Source organism: Nothoprocta perdicaria, unplaced genomic scaffold, assembly GCF_003342845.1.
Source record: "Nothoprocta perdicaria isolate Ctin4 unplaced genomic scaffold, notPer1 scaffold_224, whole genome shotgun sequence".
NCBI classification, from domain to species: Eukaryota; Metazoa; Chordata; class Aves; order Tinamiformes; family Tinamidae; genus Nothoprocta; species Nothoprocta perdicaria.
The window spans coordinates 260368-279884 of record NW_020455437.1 but is presented as its reverse complement, the minus strand read 5'-3'; the positions used below and the strand labels follow the sequence as shown (position 1 = coordinate 279884).

The 19517-nt window shown below is 45.8% G+C and overlaps 1 protein-coding gene across 3 annotated transcripts in view; it reads right to left on the bottom strand.

The window, feature by feature from the left end:
- RIN2 (Ras and Rab interactor 2) overlaps positions 1-19517 on the bottom strand; it is a 41962-nt gene that overhangs the window by 18755 nt on the left and 3690 nt on the right. The window contains exons 1-6 of one of the 3 annotated variants that reach the window (XM_026039234.1): positions 17516-17565; positions 13137-13229; positions 7427-7521; positions 3147-3339; positions 2325-2436; positions 689-761 (exon numbers count right to left, since the gene is read on the bottom strand). In XM_026039234.1, the coding sequence (XP_025895019.1) occupies positions 689-761; positions 2325-2436; positions 3147-3339; positions 7427-7521; positions 13137-13193 (530 nt within the window). In that variant the 5' untranslated portion in view covers positions 13194-13229; positions 17516-17565. Of the gene's footprint in view, positions 1-688; positions 762-2324; positions 2437-3146; positions 3340-7426; positions 7522-13136; positions 13230-13373; positions 13386-17515; positions 17566-19517 lie in introns of those variants that run through there. The other 2 variants (XM_026039233.1, XM_026039232.1) reach the window with 2 other exon arrangements.

Sequence of the window (19517 nt, the reverse complement as noted above, 5' to 3'; positions counted from 1 at the left end):
TCGCTGGAAACCACCAGTCTCAGCACTAGCTGCTCATCGTGCTGCAGTAAAAGGCCCACAAGCTTCCAAGTGCCTCTCCACATCCCTCAGAACATGCACCTAGGTGTGCAGTGTGGCTGTGTCCCACCTGTCTGAGATGTTTCACATCAATTTCCTACTCTCAAATTGAAATCAATTTAAAAGTTCTTTTTCTCCAAAAATAAGTCAGACAGTCATAAACTGCAAAGGCAATCAAGCCATTTTTGTTTGCCATTTACAGCGGCCCTCCGTCCTCAGGGTCTCCAGCGTAATCAGACCGTGATGCAGCATCCTCCAAAAAATGTTCTGCTCGCACTCCAAGGAATGGGCATTGCAAGACAGCTGCGAGCTGATGGTGCCTGTTTAAGGAGTTACAGAGCAGCTGAGAAAGCACTGAAAGATCTCAGCTGCAGTCAAGTTAAACCAGGTAACACCTCACAACAGCTGAGTGCACAACAAAAAAMCATCTTTTCAGCAATCAGCAGGAAATACAACTGATCCTTACTTTTAGTTCTCTGTTACTCAGCCTCTTTCTCTCTATGACTGTCCAGGAATATTTATGAATCAGCAAGATTTTTATCATGCTGAGCCAAGGAAGTCCTTGAGACTTTTTTTTCTCCTCTGTGAGGATCATCCAGCAAATGAAGCCCAGAACATCACACCATCTTACCTGCTAATACAGTAGAAAGCAATAAGCCTGAATAAATCAGCAAAACTTATTCCAGAGCCCTCCAAGGAAAAGGCTGTGAAGAAAGACACAAGAGGAAAAGAATCATACATTCACCCACTGGTTCTTAGAAAAACTTAATAAAAAAATGTTAATTTTCTGAAGGAAGGAAAAAAAACCCCACATTTGAACCATTTTGGCCACTGTTTGATTAATCACACATAACTGCAAAGAGCAGCATGTGTCTCTCCTCAAGGTGTTGTAAAGACTGTCTCGAAAGTCTTGGTAGCGGGTTTGTTTTTGCATTCCAAAAATATGTTCTCATTCTTGGGAAACARAACAAGTGGGATTAGAATTGCTTAACTTCTTACTATCAGACAAACCAACCACGGAGGTTTTGCTTCACCTCGTGCACCAGTACAGCTAATTTTAATCATTTCCCTTCCTTGCGGGCCTTCCTTCTCATTTGTCTACTCCCCACAGCTGTATTAGCACATAAAGGCAAACAATGAATTTCCATTCACTTGTCACCTTTGAGAAAACCCAGACAATTCCGCTTCACAGCCACTGCCCTGAGCTCAATGTCAGCTCATCATTCCTCCCCCCCCGCCCCAGTAAAATGGTATCAAAACTCTTCTAGCGATCCTCTCTAAAATGCTACCCTGGAATAAAAAAAAAAGAATAAAATAAAATATAAAAAGCATATTTTTTCCCTCCAAATCATTCTTCCTTGTTGTTATAAATGCCTGTTCACATCTATACTAAGTACCTGGCACTTCAGTAATATTAAGCTCTCTCTGATGCCAGCAGGTAAAGAAAYTGGGCCATGCTGGTCGTTTGTGTGCTCCCAAAAGGGAATTTATTAAAAGGCACATTAATAATACACAAAATAAATGGGAAGGTGATCCTGCAGGAGGTTTAAGAGAAGATGCATGTGGAGATCCCAGATTACAATGAAAACCTCAACTGTGGCCAGTAGAAACATCAGTGGATACTTCCCCCTTGTGGTAAAGTTTTATGCATTAAAGGCAATGCAGTACTATTTGATTTTCTAAAGGGCAGAGAGGGAATTCATGAGTGTAACAAGCCTAGGGACACAGCCYTCGATCACACAGATTAAATACTAAAGTTGAAGGTTTTCTCTTCTTGTTTCCAACTGAAACCTCGTTTCCAACTGAAACCCAAATCAGACTCATAGAATTAATTTTCTCTTGGTGAGGAGGGAGGCRAGAGGTAAAAAAGAGAAAATAACCAAAGTTAACTCAGGTCAGTAATAGGATAAGAGAGCTTAACTGCACATGGCCACTTAGCTGAAATTATTGATGATTTTATTTCCAGTTTCCATTGTCCTGTTAAAACAAGCCCCTTTTTTGGTAGTTTCTGTACCACACAAGCTCACCAGCTGCAGCTTCCRTTCCTCATTCCATCATTTCAGCATCATTTTGCCCTCCTCTCTCTGCAGACATGAGTACAGTACATTTTCCTAAATCACAGGGATTCTGCTGTTTGCCATTTTCTGCAGAGGTGAGAATCTCCCCACAATAGCCAATACATCTCCAAACGATGATTTTCTGCTGCAGGTTTCACCTGGCTCGTGCAGGGTGACCACTATCAGGAAGGTCTGTTTTTGGTAACTTACTGTATGTGCTTTCTTTTATTGCAAATTCTTTCAGGCAGGACCCGCATTCACCAGGCAGGCGCAGAGAAATGACCTTTTTCTGCAGTCTTGCTGACTTCCTAACCAGAAATATCTGTGGTGGAGAAGGGAAAAGGATGGGRTTCTAGCTTCATTAAAGATATATGAAGGAGAGACAGTCATTATAGCAAAAAGAAAAAGAACCCCCAAATCTGTGATTTCCTGGAGGAAACACCTCCCAGTTTCACTCCCTGAACAACTTGGTGCAAAACAGAATACTAAATAAACTRAACTAAAATAAAATAAAAAAATGGTTTTAACTTTGTATAACACAGGCTGACAACATCCATCACAGCCACCTGAGAGCCACAGTTCAACCCACAGCAACCCCAGTCCTGGCTGAGGCCGTGGAGTCTGGGGCAGGTGGATCCCAGCCCAATGGCCTGCCTCTTCTGACCTGGCAGAGAGAGGTCAGGAGGGTGCAGAAAGAGCCACCAGCCTTATCTGAGCATGCAATGCCTGGCTTCCCTCCTGGCAACTTCAGTGGGACACTGATGAAGAAGAAAATGTATCAAACACCCTATATTTTAGCAATTCTCTCTCTGTGTGAAATAGATCTGTTATAGTCCTGCAAAGCAAGGTCTGCTCCAACAAGGAATCTGCTCCAACTCTAACAAGTGCTCCAACAAGGAGTTCCAACTGCAGCAGCTAGGATCTGAGCTCCTGCAGACCCCAAATTAATCTTCACCCTAGCGAGAGAAAGTACCCAAGAAACAGTTTATGCAGCAATAGCTGCAACRCGCAATGAGAGCTACGACTTCTCACCCCGGGCGGCTGGCTCTGCAGGATTGCTGCGGCCTCAGCATCACTCAGGCCCAGCTGCAGCCACACGGGGTGCGTGTGGAGCAGCTTGTCTAAGATGCTGAGCTTGTTGGACAGGCTGTCATAGCCAGAGTCCCGGGGACAGCCTTTCACCTCCTTTTTCTCGGGAGAGCCATTATCCATCGCCTTTACTCGGCTGCAAAGAAGAGAAAAAATATAAATTAGGCATTTCCCCTAAGCAACACTCAATGCAGCAAGCAGCATTGCCACAATGCTAGTGGTGCTGCTGGCATCCCGGATGCTGTTTCTTCTCATGAGAACTATTGTTATTATAGGCAAAGTTCCCCTTTCCTGTATGCTGCTTCTTGTTGAGTCACCTTCAGTTTGACAGCTAGCTTTAAGTTAAGCCTTAGCGTTTTCCCTCAACTTGCTGAAGTCACCTCAAACACAGGCACGCATCCAGGCACGCATAAACTGATTAAATGCTTAACCCCACTCCCTTGTTATGTTGGTTTGGGGAGAGATGTCTCTTCCGAGTGATATTCGTGCAGTTCTGGTATTTTTATTCCCAGTGAGAGTGGGGAAGCTGCAGTGCTCAGAAACCTTTGCCTGGTCGCAAATGCGCTCACTGTCCGCCAAGCTGCTTATTGGCCATCCCAGCACCAAACATGATTCTCCTTTGCTCTGTGCCCCCAGGGATTTTTCTTGCAAAGGAAAATCTGGCGAAACTAACCTCACTGCAGATTATACTGAGCCCAACCACCATCACCTCTGCTGGTATTTTTGTCCAGGAAGGGCCTTACCACACAAGCTAGTGCTATGGTCTGCCCTGATGCCTCCTCCACAAAGCAGTCATACATTTGTGCACTTGTTTCCTTCAGTCCTGGACTGACTGCTGTGTAAGGAACGAAGTCAAAAGCTGGACTAAGTGTGAATTTGGCACAAGTATTTAAATTGAGGATATAGTTAGGGGCAGCATAGTTAAAGTTGCGGCTAAACATGGTAATAAAGAGTAATCCCTGCAGGTTCCTGATTTCTGTTGAGTTTTACAAATCTAGAGAAACTGAGTAGTCCAAGAGTTGCTTGAGTTATGCAGAGCTTCCCCATCACCCACAACCCACAGGACAACTGGGTCAAAAAAGGAAAAGGGAAAAAAAAMCCTACTTTTTTTTCTAGCTTTGGGTAGCATCTTGTGGCATCTACAGGCAGGGGTGGAAGGGGAAGTAACTGGGTGCACACGTGTGGGTGCTTGCTCACTCCTTCCCTGCATGGTCAGAGGCAAAATGGGGCACCAGGCGAAATTTTCACGACCCGCAGCAGTCATGAGCACTGGGTGAGCACCGGCCTCTCCCTTCCTTCCAGTCTCCTCTCCCTGTTGTTTATTTATGCTGCCTTTGAGGATTCTGTCACCCCTGGGAGAGCAAAACTCTTGCAGATGAGATGTAGCTGAGATGTTACGTCCTTGAAACCGGCACAGGGAGAGACGAACCACTCGGAAGCCACAGAGATACCAGATTAATGCAAGCAGGATAACTGCTTTGCTGCCCTGGCAAACACACAGGAGCCACGCGCAGCACCCTGCATGGAACTGGCTAATTCCTCTCCTCATCTCTTCATGGCAGCTCCCAGTAAAACACAAACCAGGCAGGTGACGTGAAACCAAACACTAAGCTCATGTGCTCGGAGGGGCTGCTCCACCAGCCCCTCCTGATGATTTCGGCTCTCCTAGGGATATCAACACTATTCACAGCAGATTAATGAGCATGTGTGATTCAGGCAGGTTTCCTTAGTTTTAGGAAAGCCCACAAGCGCAGGGGAAGTAACCAAGGATAATGGCCTTGGGGATGGTCTCCTGAAGCCTGCAGGTGGGGACGGTCTCCTCCTTCCTACCTGCAGGGCTCCAACGCAGGCCCCAGTTGCCTCCATGCAAGGCAGGGGCTCCTGTCCTCCTGCACACACCCCACTCTGTGATTTTTAACTCCAGTTCCAGCTGTATTTCTCGTTCCAACCTCGTGACTGAAACTTTGAGCTTTCCTTCCCCTTTTCATCTGCTCTCCCACCCTGCTGGAGCTCCCGCATGGACAGACACTGGCCTGGGAGAGCAGGTCTCCCTTTGGGAGCGCTCACAGGTGATGCTGCACCCAGGACGAGCAATGTTCACTGCACTGCCCTCAAACTCCACATTCCAGGACCATCCCACCACTGGAAACAGTGGGAGAACCAGCGTGTCCTGCTGAGGATGTGTCCATAGCTCCTCACACACCAGGACCACGTTATCCAGGGACTGAGGGAGAGGCAGAGGATCCTTTTGTGGTGCTGCCAGGAGGATGTTTGGCTCCGACCCAGCAGACGCAACTCAAGAAGCCAGTGGAAAAAGGTGGAAAACAGTAAGAGATGAATAGACATATGGGCTGTCTAGCGTAAAGCATGAAGGATACGGGAATGGTCTGAAGTGAGAAGCAAATGAGAGGAACAGACAACTCTTCGCTCAAATTTTCTCTAGATTCAAATCCAAATGCCCTGTAAAGATGTTAGCTTCTGAACAACAAAACAGACAGTATAAAACAAACAAGCTACATTAATCCCAAATTTTATTTGGAGTTATTTTTAACTCCAAGGGTAAAAATCGCCAGAATAGGAAACACATCCTTTCTGGAAGCCTGGTTTAAATGAGCATCCTCAAAACAAAGCTGAAATGCCTGAAATCTTGCCCGGTAATTCTCAATAAACAAAATCTATCAGCGTACAACTAATTATATAACAAATTTCAATACAACCTTCACCAACAGAGAAGCATAAACTTGAGGTGTATATAGTCACATAAAGTTTATCTTACTTTACATATTCGGATTTCATATTTTACATCTATCATTTTTAAAGGGTTTTTTTTATTGGCTGCCTAGTTTAATAACAAGTTCTATTTCTATGTGAATCAGAATTCAATTAAATGCTCAAAGAAACTTAGGTTAATTTTACTTGCATGTTTTAACCAAAATACACATTGCACTCAAAACTGAGTCAACAAAGAAAAAAGACAAGTTTTTTATCTGTAAAATAGAAGATTTTGATTGACTGTGACCAGCTAAGTGCTTCCACCAAGGTTTGGGAACTCACAGATCTACGTTTCWTTCAAAAGTTGCTTTTTCTCAAGTGACAATTAGCTAACAGTCACTGAAACTAATTAGCTGAATCCTTTAAAATGGAGAAAATATCCTTTCTGTCCCTGGAAACTGCTGTAAGGAGCTTTTCCACTCAGACAACACATGACCAGCAGCTTCGCCAAGCATTAATTAATCCCCTCGCCTGATGTTCTTCACTGCTCGGGCAAGAAACGTGCTGCTCAACAGGTAAATTAATGCACATAATTCAAACACAACACAGCAAGACGTAGCACACTTCAAAAGTATTTATGGAGAGAAAAAAATGATAGCTAAAACCGGACAGGCAATTCTTAATGAGGTGGATAATAGTTATTCAATCACCTCCTAGTAAAACACATGCTAGGAATAAGACCTGCCCACTAAGCGCAGGCAGATGAAACCTAATACTTGGCACAGGCAYGGGCAGCTTTCCTCTTGCAACAAATATTTTGTATTAAGGACACATTTTTCACCTTAATGTACTGAAGAAAATATCAGACACTCTCTGGATTTGTCAATTTGTCAAACAGCCACTGACAATCAAACCCCACAGTCAAAATACCCACTATTCCCCCACTCACAGTAACAGGCTTCGACTGCCGGTTTCTGTAGCCCTTAACCTGCGTGGTACAATTTAACAAAACCAGGACTTCATCTACCCTATAATAAATATCTTAAATCATTTTAAAGTTAACCAAGTGTATCCATCTGCTACTTTTCACATACAGGATACTCACGTGAAAACCAACCTGAACTCCCGCCCCACATGTTCCTACGACACAAGTCAGCTCATGCCACTATTTTACTTGTTAAGCTGAGCACATAAGCTGTGTTCTTAGACAAAAGCTTTCCTGTGTTGTCACCGAGCAATGTGGCCTTGCAGCCTTCACAGGGTGCAGGCCAAGCCTGCTGCCACAGGAATAACCTCATGAGCCTCAGGAATATCCTTGGGAGCCTCAGACACTCCACCAGGGCCCAGCCTTGCAACAAGGCAACAAATTCAGCTGCTTTTACAAGTTACCGAGGCAAAAAGGGTAGTAGGCAGCTCCGAGCCCCCCGCTCTGGCCGCCTGGGAAGGACACAGATGGACCACAGGGATGGACCATCCGGGAGCTCCAGGCAGGAACATTTTTCTCCCGTTACCTTTGCAAAGAAGCGGGTTCATCCTCCAAGGCGAGATCTGTCTGCACCATCTCCTGTTTCAGTTCTCCGATTTCTGAGGCGATTGTGTCAATGAGCTGCAAAGGGACAAAAATAGAAGGATGTCAAGAGGCGGGGAAAGGGAGCCCGGGTAAGTTTAGTCACCGGAGATTACAAATTATTATTATTTTTTGTATCCCATCCTATGCGGACTTCCCCTTGTAAAGGAAGAGGTTGGGGACACTTAACTCTTTCCAGAGAGAGAGAAAATCTCTTTTTTTGTGCCTGTATAAAACYTTCCAGGCTGGATGTCTTTCTCCATTTTTAAATATATTAAACGTGTGGTCTAAAAAAAAGTAATTTTAAGATCACATCTAAAATGAGGATGAACCAGGCCAAATTTTGAAGCAACCATGAAAACAGTGAAATGGAAATGACAAGTTCAAGCACGTGATTACTGCCTGCAAACCCAGCGCAGGGCTCGGTGGTGAAGCCACAAGCAGGAGGTCTCTGCTCCACTGGCACCTGATCCGGGTGCTGGGAGCCCCGGCGGCGGCACAAGCCGGAACAAGGAAGCTTCTCTTCTACCTTGTGAGAGAACAGGAGGGGTGGACGCATCAGCTCCATGAGAGCTGAACCTTGGAGAAGAGGACACAGAACAACCAACTGCAGCCCCAGGTAAGAGAGTAACTGCTCCTACCTGGTCCGGTGGTTTTAACTGTTTTTTCATATGTCATCTTCCAACTTGCTTTAAAGAATGAACTCTGCTCTGAAATAATGTTCCAGTGCCTTATTTGTTGTCCAGATGTGTGAAATGCAAGAAAAACCCTAATAAACAGCAGCTCAGAAACCTATCACTTGCTCTTGTGAAATAATGAGTGCGACAAAATATGGGAATAAAACAGGGCATCCCTTTGATCAAGAGAACCACCCCAGAGCGAGCCACAGCCTACTGGCAAAAATTAAGACTTCCTCTTTCTGGATTAAAACAAAACAACCCCAATCAGAATTCCCATCTGAGCACACTTCCTTGTGGGACATGCAGCCAAGGAGCCTGCTTTGGTAAACAGGTAAAGCAAGACTCTATCGAAAGCTTTAAAGAAACTTGAGGAAAGTTTGCATAGTTTCTTTCTTTTCCAACCTTGTTGAAAACAGAAGGGAAAAAAAAAAAGAAAAGAAAAAGAAAAGACTTTGCTAAACCTCCTTGGGCTTTGTTTGTGAGGAGGCTGASATTAAAGGAATCAACCCGCTAACGAGAGCGGCCGCTCTCCCTCTGCGGGTATTTGTAGGCATTTCTTGCACGCTCGCCCCGGATTTGGCCTCTTTCAGGCAACTTCCCTTTAAATCCTTGTCTGGGGAAGACACTTGCCTGTATAGAACTAAGGCTCTTGGGAATAACTGTTTGGAAAACRGCCATGAAACACGTATCCTCTTCAAGGATGTAACACGAGGATGGCTACATGGCTTTATCTTCAAGATATTAAGTCACCTTCATGCTTTTTGTGTTTCTGCCTCTAGGAGAAAGTCCCACAACATCTTTTCCAGAGCAGAATTTTTCTGGATTCGGTGAAATTTTCCTCCTTCATAAATAAATAATTAAATACTGCTCTTTTCCCACGTCAAAAAAGTCTTTAAGTCACGTGGAGCTTGTTTGCCATTAACTGCCCTGCGGTTACTCCAGCAGCACCTGACCCATTCCTCTGCATCCAGCACCTGCAGGGCACAGTCATGGGTCCGTAACACCGGTCCCRAGGCATTCGGCACGACCAGAACTTCTGCTCCTGACGCAGCCCAAGGGATGCTCGAATGCCCAGCGTGCCTTTTAAGAACACACTTCCAGAGCCACCTCCAGGATTCCTGGAGATCCTTGGGAGAGGCGTCGCGGGAGCCGGGCTGCTCCGCAGCACGAGGCTCCGGGTGTTTTAGTTCTCYAGACGTTTTGCTCTGCTCGCAGGATCAACATTCCCACTTGGCTGGGAATAATGGAGAAAGTTTCTCATTGATTTCAAGGGACTTGGAATCAAGGCCAGAAGAAGTGGTTTCTAAGGGGAATATGATTGAAGTAGAGGGARGTCGGAGGGCCCCATTAGTATAAAATAACATGCACGAACCCCAAGCCTTCAAAACRGATGTGGAAAAAAAATTTTTAACAGATGATTTAGGGCTAGGAAAAAACTGCCATTACTCGGATGTGCTATAGAAAAAAAAGAGGTTTACATAAAAAGAAATGTATTTGAAAGCATCACATCTTCTCAGATGAGTAGTTAACAGCAAGAAAAAGAACTAAAATGAGAAAATAACTAATAAATACACAAGGTGCTAAATAAGTGGTTGTTTGCCTGCTGTTTTTCTTSTTTGGCTACGCTCTTCTGTAAGTGAGAAACTACAGCTCTTCTGCTCCGCCAACTGTTGTCAAGCAAAATAAAACACAACCGCTGCAAACCCAAATACTCATGACTCAGAGAGCGTGAAGTCACAGCAGCCCAGCACAACATTCCCTAACCAAGCCTACCCAAAACAGCAGATTGCCCCAAAMTACCAAAGCACTAACTGTTTACATTCCTAAAATCCAGGGATGGAAGCAGGGCATGGAAGCAGCCTCAACCCCAGTGCATTTTCTCCCCAATGCACCACACASTGGCTGGCACCAGCCGAGCCCGGTGCCTCCAGGCAGCCTGGGATCTCCCCTTCAGGCATTCGGGGTCTCCCCATCCTCAGCGGGTCAGGTGGCTCCAGCCCCAGTTTTCTGGGCACAAGCGGGCCCCGGTGCTTGCCAGCGGCTCCTTCTCCCTCCTCCGGAGCCCTGCATCCTCTTTGGCACCTCGTCCTGGCCTTCCTGTTTGGATAAGCAGAGCACAGCAAGCSTCAAAGGGCACCCTGTGCGCGCGGCTGGGAGCGGCCCAGCGGCACGAGCCGGGCTCCGCGCGCTCGTCCAGGGCCCGTCCAAATGCCAAATATTTTGCTACGTGGCTGCTCTTTCTGGCTACTCCACACAGCGAGTTTCAGAGGCCCCTAACGTTATTCTGCATCTTATTCCTCGCTAAGGAGTGCGGGTTTTGTCCAGGCTGGATCTCAGCACAAAAAAACAGCAATGGTGTTAACGTTTCAGACGTCACTGCTGCGCAGTCTGGAGCTTAATATTTTGATGAGGAGAAGGATGATTCAGTAAGAAAGCTGTTTGTCAGAGACTCGYTGGCTCTGAGCCCTCAAGAAAGTGCTGCTTTTAAAGACTTTTGGCAGAATTTGGCCTCTAAAAACACAGGCTTTCGCTTTTGGTAGAAAAGGGACAACAGACTTTTCCTACCATACCAAAAGTTGAAAGAATCCATGTGGGGAAAAAGAAAACAAAACAAAGGGATGGTTAGAATTTCAGCCATGCGGGCTATTTAAGGACAACCAAGGAGAAACAAAGCAAACTGGCATTTCCCACTGGCATGCGCCAACAAATTTCCTAGCAAAGGATACTGAAAATAGCAAGACTGTTTTTTTTATGAGCACTTGAAGTGCCCTGAGGCAGCGCAGCCCAGCACACTAGAGGTATTTTGGGCAACCTCAGGCTGCCCAGGACAGCCCAAGCTCAGAAGCAGCCTGCACACACAGGCTGCAGAGAACATCTGCAGCGCTGGTTGTCACAGGCAGGAGAATCTCTCCCAACGACCAGGTCTCCAAAACACAAAGGGAGAGAAAGAAAAAAAAATTGGCATCTAAAGAACACATAAAAAAAGCTGACAAAATGGTAGAATTAGGCACATAAATAATGTGATAGTATATGAGGATGAGAAATCTGAAAAGGTGCCTCTGAGGAGGCAGCTTTTATTCCCACTGTTGTTCAGGCCTGGGAAAGTTCGGAGCAACCTCAGAGTGTCTCAGCTGTCACTCCTGCAGCCTCCGAGCGCACTGGCATTACAGCGCTGCTCTGCCATGGTGCTGTCCTCCTCATTGAGCAACTCCTTCCATCGTATCAGCGTGATCAGGGGAGGTGCCCAGAGCTGCCTTTTCCACGTCTCTAAACCACCCGAGAGTTATTCAAGGTGAAGACACTGATGCCCTACAGAAAACACCTCAGATGCTCCCTACTATTCCACCGACATCATTATCCCTCCAGCAGACGCCTCAGCGGAAATCTGGAAATAATCTTCACAACTGAAATAGTTTCTCACTGAGATCTGAAGGCCACGGCCACTCACCCCATCCATCCAGCTGTGGCCTGCTATCCAACAAGGTAACGTTTGTGCTTCTGAGAAACGGGACCTAACAAGAGCATGTTGCACAATGGCAAAGCGGCTGCTGTCCCCACATGACTCCTGTTTACTGCTGACCACATGAAACTCGGAGCAAGCCAAAGAGGAGAATACTTAGTCACTGCAGCACCAATCTTCCGTTTTCTTAAGGACTGGCCTGAGGAAACTGCCTTGAGAGGACGTGCAACATGTTACCGTGTGTCCRGGAGCCTGTGGCACCTCAGGCTCGCACCAAGTTTTGTTAACTTGGTGCCCAGCGAGCAGACTCCGAGCAAACCACAGGCTTCTCTGCAGCAGCACGAGCCCTGCTCCAGAGCTCCCTTGTCAGGTGCAGGGAGGACAGAGCTCACAGCACTCGGCGTCCCTGAARGCCGTGCCAACGGCTCCAACCCCACATGCGCCTCTGGACACGCAGACGTGGCCCGAGRTGCAGCTCCAGGGTTGTCAGCTCTCCAAGGGCTCTCAGCCCTCTGCGGGGAAGGACCAGGGGGGTTCCCATGTCAGAAAGCCCTAGACGGCTCCTCCCGAGAGGAAAACCCGCCCAGAGTGGGAGGCAGAGGTGAGAGAGCAGAAAGGCTCCTACCTGAAACCATGAAGCAGCAAGTGGGCTACAYGCCACAGGGAGAGTGCAAGAACACCAAACGAAACGGTTTCTGTTTACTCGATACAGCCGCAGGAGTGCCAGAGCAGAACCACCAACCTTCAGTGCCAGCAGGGCCTGGCTCCGTATCTCACAGGAGGAAGGATTAGTTCCCTGCTCTGTACTAGGCTCAGACCTGCACCGTGTTGAGAGTCCTGCAGTGAGCTGCACACCGGTGAGATGCACTTACACTGCAGTACTTGAATGAAGCAATAATAATAATAATAATAACAATAAGAATAAACCGATACACGCACATGGCCACTGCAAAGACAGTGTTTCTGTGAGTGTTTGGATATCACAGAACCAAAGAGTCCCCCTGCCCCGAGTGRAACTATTCCAGAAATGATACAACTTTAAACTACACAAATCCAGTTTATGAAAGCTCTGCTCATATTCTGCCTCTAATAAAGCTCTTAGTATCAGCTGCAGAGAAAGCCACAAGCCCTTTGGTACCAGATATTCTGTTAAAGGTACAGGAAAGCCACACACGCGCACCAGGAGCCGCCAAACTTCAAATAAAACCTGACCAAAGAGATGGTGAGGGAAACGCTTCCCATTTTACAGAAAAGATGTGCTACGCAGGACAGATGCTGTTACACTTTATGCAGTGCTAGCTGCACAGCAAACCATGTGCTTGATGTTTTGGGTTGGTCAGAGATGTAAAACCCAGAACAAGTAAAAAAAAAAAAAAAAAAAAGTTTTTTCAGGCTCTTTAGCAGCTCTTTACAGCTGCTAACTAACTAACAAAAAGCAAAAATGCAAATGTGTTTTTAAATAAAAGCAAATGCATCCTCCCCATTACTGAAAATAAATCAAATAGGACATTTACCTTAAAGAAGCTTCCTCTCTTGTCCAGACAACGGGCTTCCATCGTCGAAGCCGACATCTTCCCCGGGAACACTCCTTCAAATGCCTTGAACTCCTAAAAGCAGAGACATTTTTCATGGTCAGCCCAGTCGGTAGGAAATGCCTCTGCAAGCCACAGCAGCAGTCACAACAAGCCCTCTGCCAAGATCTTTTTTCCGTCAACAACGCAGTGCCATCTATTTAATACCAAAGCCCTTACATATTCCTCCAGTCTATTATTTTCCTATGTAGCTCTGCAAAAAAGGGCAGTGCTCAGAGCTGCACGCTTCCCCCCGGCTCCAGGCCTGCATTTCATGTGCTCGTTGGGTTTTGTGTGCTCATTAAGTAAGGCAACCAACACACAGCGATTGCTTTGTTTGCTTGACCTCAGCCTGCAGCACAAACAGAGCATATGTTAGATTTAGAGCAAATGTTAGATTAGATCACAAGCCCTTCTCAGGGGTTACAGCTTTAATGGGGTCGAGGTGATATTTATTTTTTACTGCGAGGCAGAAAAAATAAATATCACCCATGTGGGAGAAAACACATTATCATAAATGGGAACCCCCCCCCGCCCCCAACCCTCAATGGGGAAGTAGCAGCAGCATTTTCCACTGACAGGTACGCAGCAGCCTGGGTAGGTACCATGAGAGCAGGATTAGTGACCTCCAGGAGAGCTTCACAGCTAAGCCAAACCTAACCYGCAGCTACGAGTGCCTTGCAGGATCGTGCGCAGCGAGATTCTCATTGCATTTAAAGAGCCTCCTTTTTGCCCCCTCACACACTGCGGGACAATAAAGCTGCTATTTCTGCAAGATCMAGTTAACTAAATGATAAATATTGCAATTGCAAGGTGTTAAAGGCTAAGGCAGAGGCACAGCTTTCAATGGGATACACAGGTAAATGCCAACAAATACAGGGAGCAACAAGAGGAACTAGATTACCATGGCTGCAGAGGAAACGTGAGCAAAAGGAGTGTCTAAGGCAATGAATTTGGAGAGTTAAATACAGAAACAGGAGACCTTCCTCAGCCTCATTTCTATTCCCCTCTAGCGCATTATGAAAAACACCAATCAGGCCAAATAGGACCAAGGGGGAGTTTAAAAAAGGGGAGTGGAAGGTTTCAGGAAATATCTGGCGAGCACAAACATGGGGAAGGGACGAGAGGAAAAAGGAGGAGCCAAGAACTATTTTCTCTTGGTGTTAATGTGCAGCACAAAATCCCTCCAGCCCTTCTAGGGCTCCCATCACCGCAGCCCTGGAAGAGGTCACATTTTTCCACGTAGGGGCTCTGATTAAAAAGCATTTGTGCTGGGCGGCTCAGGAGGCAGCCTGTTTTTAAGGCAGARTCTGCAGCCTCTAAAGGTGCAAAGCGAACACAGGAGGGCAGCCCCAAAGTTGCACTTAAAAATCATGGTTTCTTTCCAGAATCAGCATGTGTAAAAGGATAAAGCCCCGAAGCAGCAGTGCAAGCACTGAGATCTTAGTCACTTTACCTACAGCCCATCTGAGTGACTCGATGGAGCTGATCCTGGCTGAAGTCCTGGGAAGTGGGCGCCTTTGCAGGCGCTACTAGTTGGGCTCTACGTCTCCCTTTGCCATGTTGAGAACAGCAGCAAGGAAAGGCTGGAAATGGAGCTGCTCTTCCAGCCTGGGAAATACCAGACATTTTAAAGGCTCCTCCTATAGGAATTCAACCATTCCAAAAGTATTCAAGACTTGGCAGGGCTTTTTAATTAACAAATGGAAATGTTTTCTTGCAGTCAATTCTGAAAAGGGAATTTTCACTTGAAAGGTGGAAAGCCCCTTCCTGTTTTCTCAAGACTTCTGCCCATTCATGCACATTTGTGAACTACTCTACTCTCCTTCGCTCAACTTCACAACATCCTCCAGCCTCTTGAGGTCCCTTTGAAGGGCAGCACAACTCCTCACTCGTCCCAGTTTCTATTTGGCTACAAACTTGCTGAGGGTCCCGTCACACGTGTCATTACCATCACACCTGTTATTAATATGATGTTAAACTGCAGTGGTTTAACTGAGGTTAACTGCATCAGCCTGGCATCGATTTCTCTCTTTCCTTGGATCTTTTGATCTTTAAACATAAGATCTCCTTGGACCCCTTGGATCCTTCTTACCCTTCTTGGGTTTAAATCAGCCCTGATCTTCCCTCTCCACTTCTGTTTGGAATGGCATCATCTTAGCAATCAYTGTGACGGGGGCCCACAACTTTGGAGGCAAAACCAGATATTCCAAATTCTACATTTAGAGATTCTACATTTAGAGATTCACGAAGCTGGAGATCTCATGAGTGCAAGTATGGTGCCAGGTTAAGCTCACCAAGAAAAAGGGCAAGAACATGGATCGCCAACCCATAACCTCCTAGTGAAACACAGGTCAGCACGGCCCCTCGCTTCCACTCTGGATAGTCCATGGAGTCCCRGGATTTTTATGCTCTCAGGCAGAACCTGAGAGCAGAACCTGATCTTCTGCTAACCAGCACCATCCTGCAAGGCGCCAGGAACAGGCCCAGCTGCCACCTCCCCTGGGAAGSGGGGAGAAAGGGACGAGTCAAAGGGGCCCAGGCTCAGCCCTCTGCTCCAGACCCACCAGGATCAGAGCTGCCTGTGGTAGTGGAGGGTTCAGCAGCCACAGAAAAGAGAAATGCTTCATTTTCTTGCCAGAATGACCAGTGTTATTTGCAACACAAAAGTAGAAAAGAGATTAGGATAAAAAAAAAAAAAAAAGAGCAACTTTTGATACTATCCTTTTAATGACAACGCCAAGCCACAGATTTCACATGAATTACACCAGGGGTTTATGAGCACAATCATGTAGTTAAATTTGCATCTTTCTTAGTCATTAATCATCCCCTTTGCAAACAACGACTCCCTTCACAGGAAATCTCTTTTTTTTCTCTGATTTAACCACAAGGATGTCTACACGCAATACCACTACCAAAACAAGACTAGGCCAAGGTTTTAAGAGCTCATCTCATTTCAAAACACAACAGAAGTTTATCAGCTTCCACAGACATCCATAAAGAGGAATGCAAACATACACACACAGAGAAATRGTCTGAAATGGTCAGACACACAGAAATAGTCACAGAACAGTACAGGTCTCTAAGGCAGGAGAAAGAAGAAAGTTTCAGGCTACTGTTTTTCCTACCCAAAGTTCTGTGGCTGTAGGCTTCTCTATAGCTATTATTTATGTAACATTCTTATTACTACCTCTCTGACCATAACTCAGAGCCTGAACTGAGCCTGGACTTTGTGCTTCCCTGCTCTCCATGCAGCCAGATGGCTACAGAGCCACACTAGAAAATTGGCTTAGCAATTGGATGAATTTTAAGTGAATTTAAGTCAAATCGACTTAGGATGACCTAAATACTGAAAAACATCAAACGTGGAACAGTCTCTCCTGATTAAATTGGCTCAACGGGAAACACTTTCTTAAACTGACACTTCAGCACTGTCACCCCAGGATCTAGGAAAGAAACTGGACTTTCTTGTTTCTGTGGGTTGTAACAAAGAAGATCCAATTCAGGCTACAAAGTCTGTAAATAGACGTAAACACCTCTTAGTAAAAAGCATTTTGCGACAGGAAGAACATTCCTAAGAATTAGGGTTGGCTCTTCTTCTTCAACCATGGGCTAAGAGAATAGATAAAAAACACTGCAAATAACTAAATGCACCATCAAGAGGTTTCATTTCTCTACATGGCCATCTGCTTCTTGCATCTCTGCACATCCAGGCCRGTTCCCTCTGAACTGGCCCCTGCTGAACTCTCATAGCAAGAGACAGAGGAAAAAACCTCTATTTAGGGTTTGAGAAGCTTAGTGGCAAGAAATGCCCAAGCATGCTCACTTATACATATTCAAAACTGGTATTTTCTCTTTCCTTTATATTTCATGGACCGAGGTGGAGAATTCCAGACTCTGTGGATGGGTTTGGACACTGCTGAGCGCTCAGAACTCCATCTGAAATTCCAGCCATCCTCAGGCTGCACCRTGACCTCTGCAGCCTTGCTCCTGACCACACAAGGTGGCCCTTGCTGGCAGCAAGATCTACTCTGTGGTCCATGCACATCCTTGCTCTCCAGGTAAAACACAAGGCACTGAACTCTCTGAACACAAGGTTCAAGGTAAAACACAAGCCTCTGAAACACAAGGCTATCAACAACATCTCTCCGTGGACGTCAACTCCCCGGCAAGCTGCAGCTTCCAGTACCTTCTCCTCCTGCTTTTTGTCGAGGCCGGAATATCAGAGCATCACTCAGGTGCCTAATGAAACAGAGACTCTGCACTTTCCCTCCTCCCTCATATGCAAGTGTATTTAATGCTCGGGTTATTACTGTACTTACCAACAGTAGCAAAGAAGCAAATTGGTGTCTTCCCAACTGCTCATGATCCTTCCCTTCCTCCAACCATCTGCTACCCAGCTTTAGCTCCACAAGCCTCACTCCTGTTTTCCTTGTCTTAATCTTGCCTTTTTAAGGCAGCGATCCCATCTTCTCTATCCGTTAAGTCCTGGCAAAGATAAGAAGTCTATGCTCATCACTGAAGCCACAGGGCAATGGAGAGCTTGGAAGGTTTCCTAAGGAATCCAAGCTATCCAACTGCATCACCTTTCTCTTCCTTATTTCCTAACTGGGATTTTTGACCTCATAGCCAACCTAGCCCAAGCTGACAGAGAAGAGGCTCTGTTTATGAGCACAGGCAAAGGGTTAGAGGAGGAGACTACACAGGCTACCCCTGGAGAACAGGAAAGACTGACTGGAYGAGCTCTGGGATTTGGCCTTCCTTGGGCTGGCTACTCACAAAAACACAGCACAGCCTCCACAATAACTTGGTGCATTTTCACCATCTTAAAGATATCCCAGTTGCATCCCAGCAATTACATAAGTTAGTAAACATTCGGATTTTGGTCATTTTATGTTTAAAAAGCAAATKATGGCTTTGGATTCTTTTTGGCAGWTTATTAGCTTGTCTGATTATTTATTTAAGAAGTTGGTTGAACTAGATTATTTTGAGGTTGTTTGGAAAAATTGATAGGCTTGTTTTGCATTTAAAATTTACTGTGTCAAGAGGTGCTGTCCAAATGAGAAAAATCAAACAGACAGTATCTAAGAGCAACATTCTTCAATACTTTGAATGAGTTATTAGTTTGCAAACTGGAAGAGGAAATAAAGAGACTTCTTCCTGTAGTAACTAAACCCAGTCACTTGAGAGGAACTCACAGTTACCAGCTAATTAGCTCCCAGCATTGTGAGCACAAATATCCCCCAAGCAGATCATGATGGCCCAAGAGCAAGCCAGTGATGGTCAACATTGATGACCAAAGCGATGCTTTAGAAACACCCTCCCCTTACCAGCAGAACGTGTGCTCGGGCACACTCATGTATCCACCTTTTTTTAAAATGTGAAAGAAGACTTGGAAATCCAAGTAGATGCTTCAAAACACACCAGGAGACACAGGTAAAACTTCACACCTTCCAGTGAATTTAAGCAGCCTSATGCATTTCATGCCCCTGCTTCTCTTAGCTCACTCACATGGCCCCACAGAGTGGGCTGCGCTTACCTCTGATCCCAAAAGCTCTGCTTTGCCAAATTAGTCTGACCTTATCTGGGTCTTGGCAGAGCTGAACTTTTCCCTTTGAAAGTCTTTCCTTTGGGAGGCTGGCTGGAAAGGGGGGTGGGAGCGGGGCACAGATACAACAGAGCACAGTATCACTTTGAAAATCTATCAATTCAGAGCCTCAGCCTGAAAACTACCCTTTGGTGCCAGGATTTGGCAGCCCTCTTGACTCAAATGTTGCATTGTGTTAGCACAGCTGTATCCACAAGCAAAAAGCGAGGGGATTATGCGAAAAGGACTCGAACTTCCGCCATTCTCCTGGCTGCAGAAAGGGTTGACAGTTGCTGCTTTTCTTTTCTCCTGCCTCCAAATAATGCAAGGGCACATTATGTGTGCTTGCACAAAGCCAGGAGCGCGCCCAGCAAACACGACAGCAATCCAGGGTTTGCACGGGGCCACATCTTCCTATTTGGCATTTTGGTGAAGTCAGTTTGCAGTAAGAAAATTGTACTTTTTAAAAATTTATTTGTTTTAGAAAAAATGTGGAAAATAGAAAAGTATGAAAAAAAACAGCCYTTGATTAGTCTCCCAACAAGTGCTGATTTTACTTTCAGCTTTGCCACCTGAATGCAATGAGTTTGTGTGAACTACTTGGTTGCCACCAATATCATAGAATCMTAGAATCATAGAATGCCGAAGGTTGGAAGGGACCTCAGAGGTCATCGAGTCCAACCCCCCTGCTCACGCAGGGTCACCTAGAGCACGTGGCACAGGGCTGCATCCAAGCG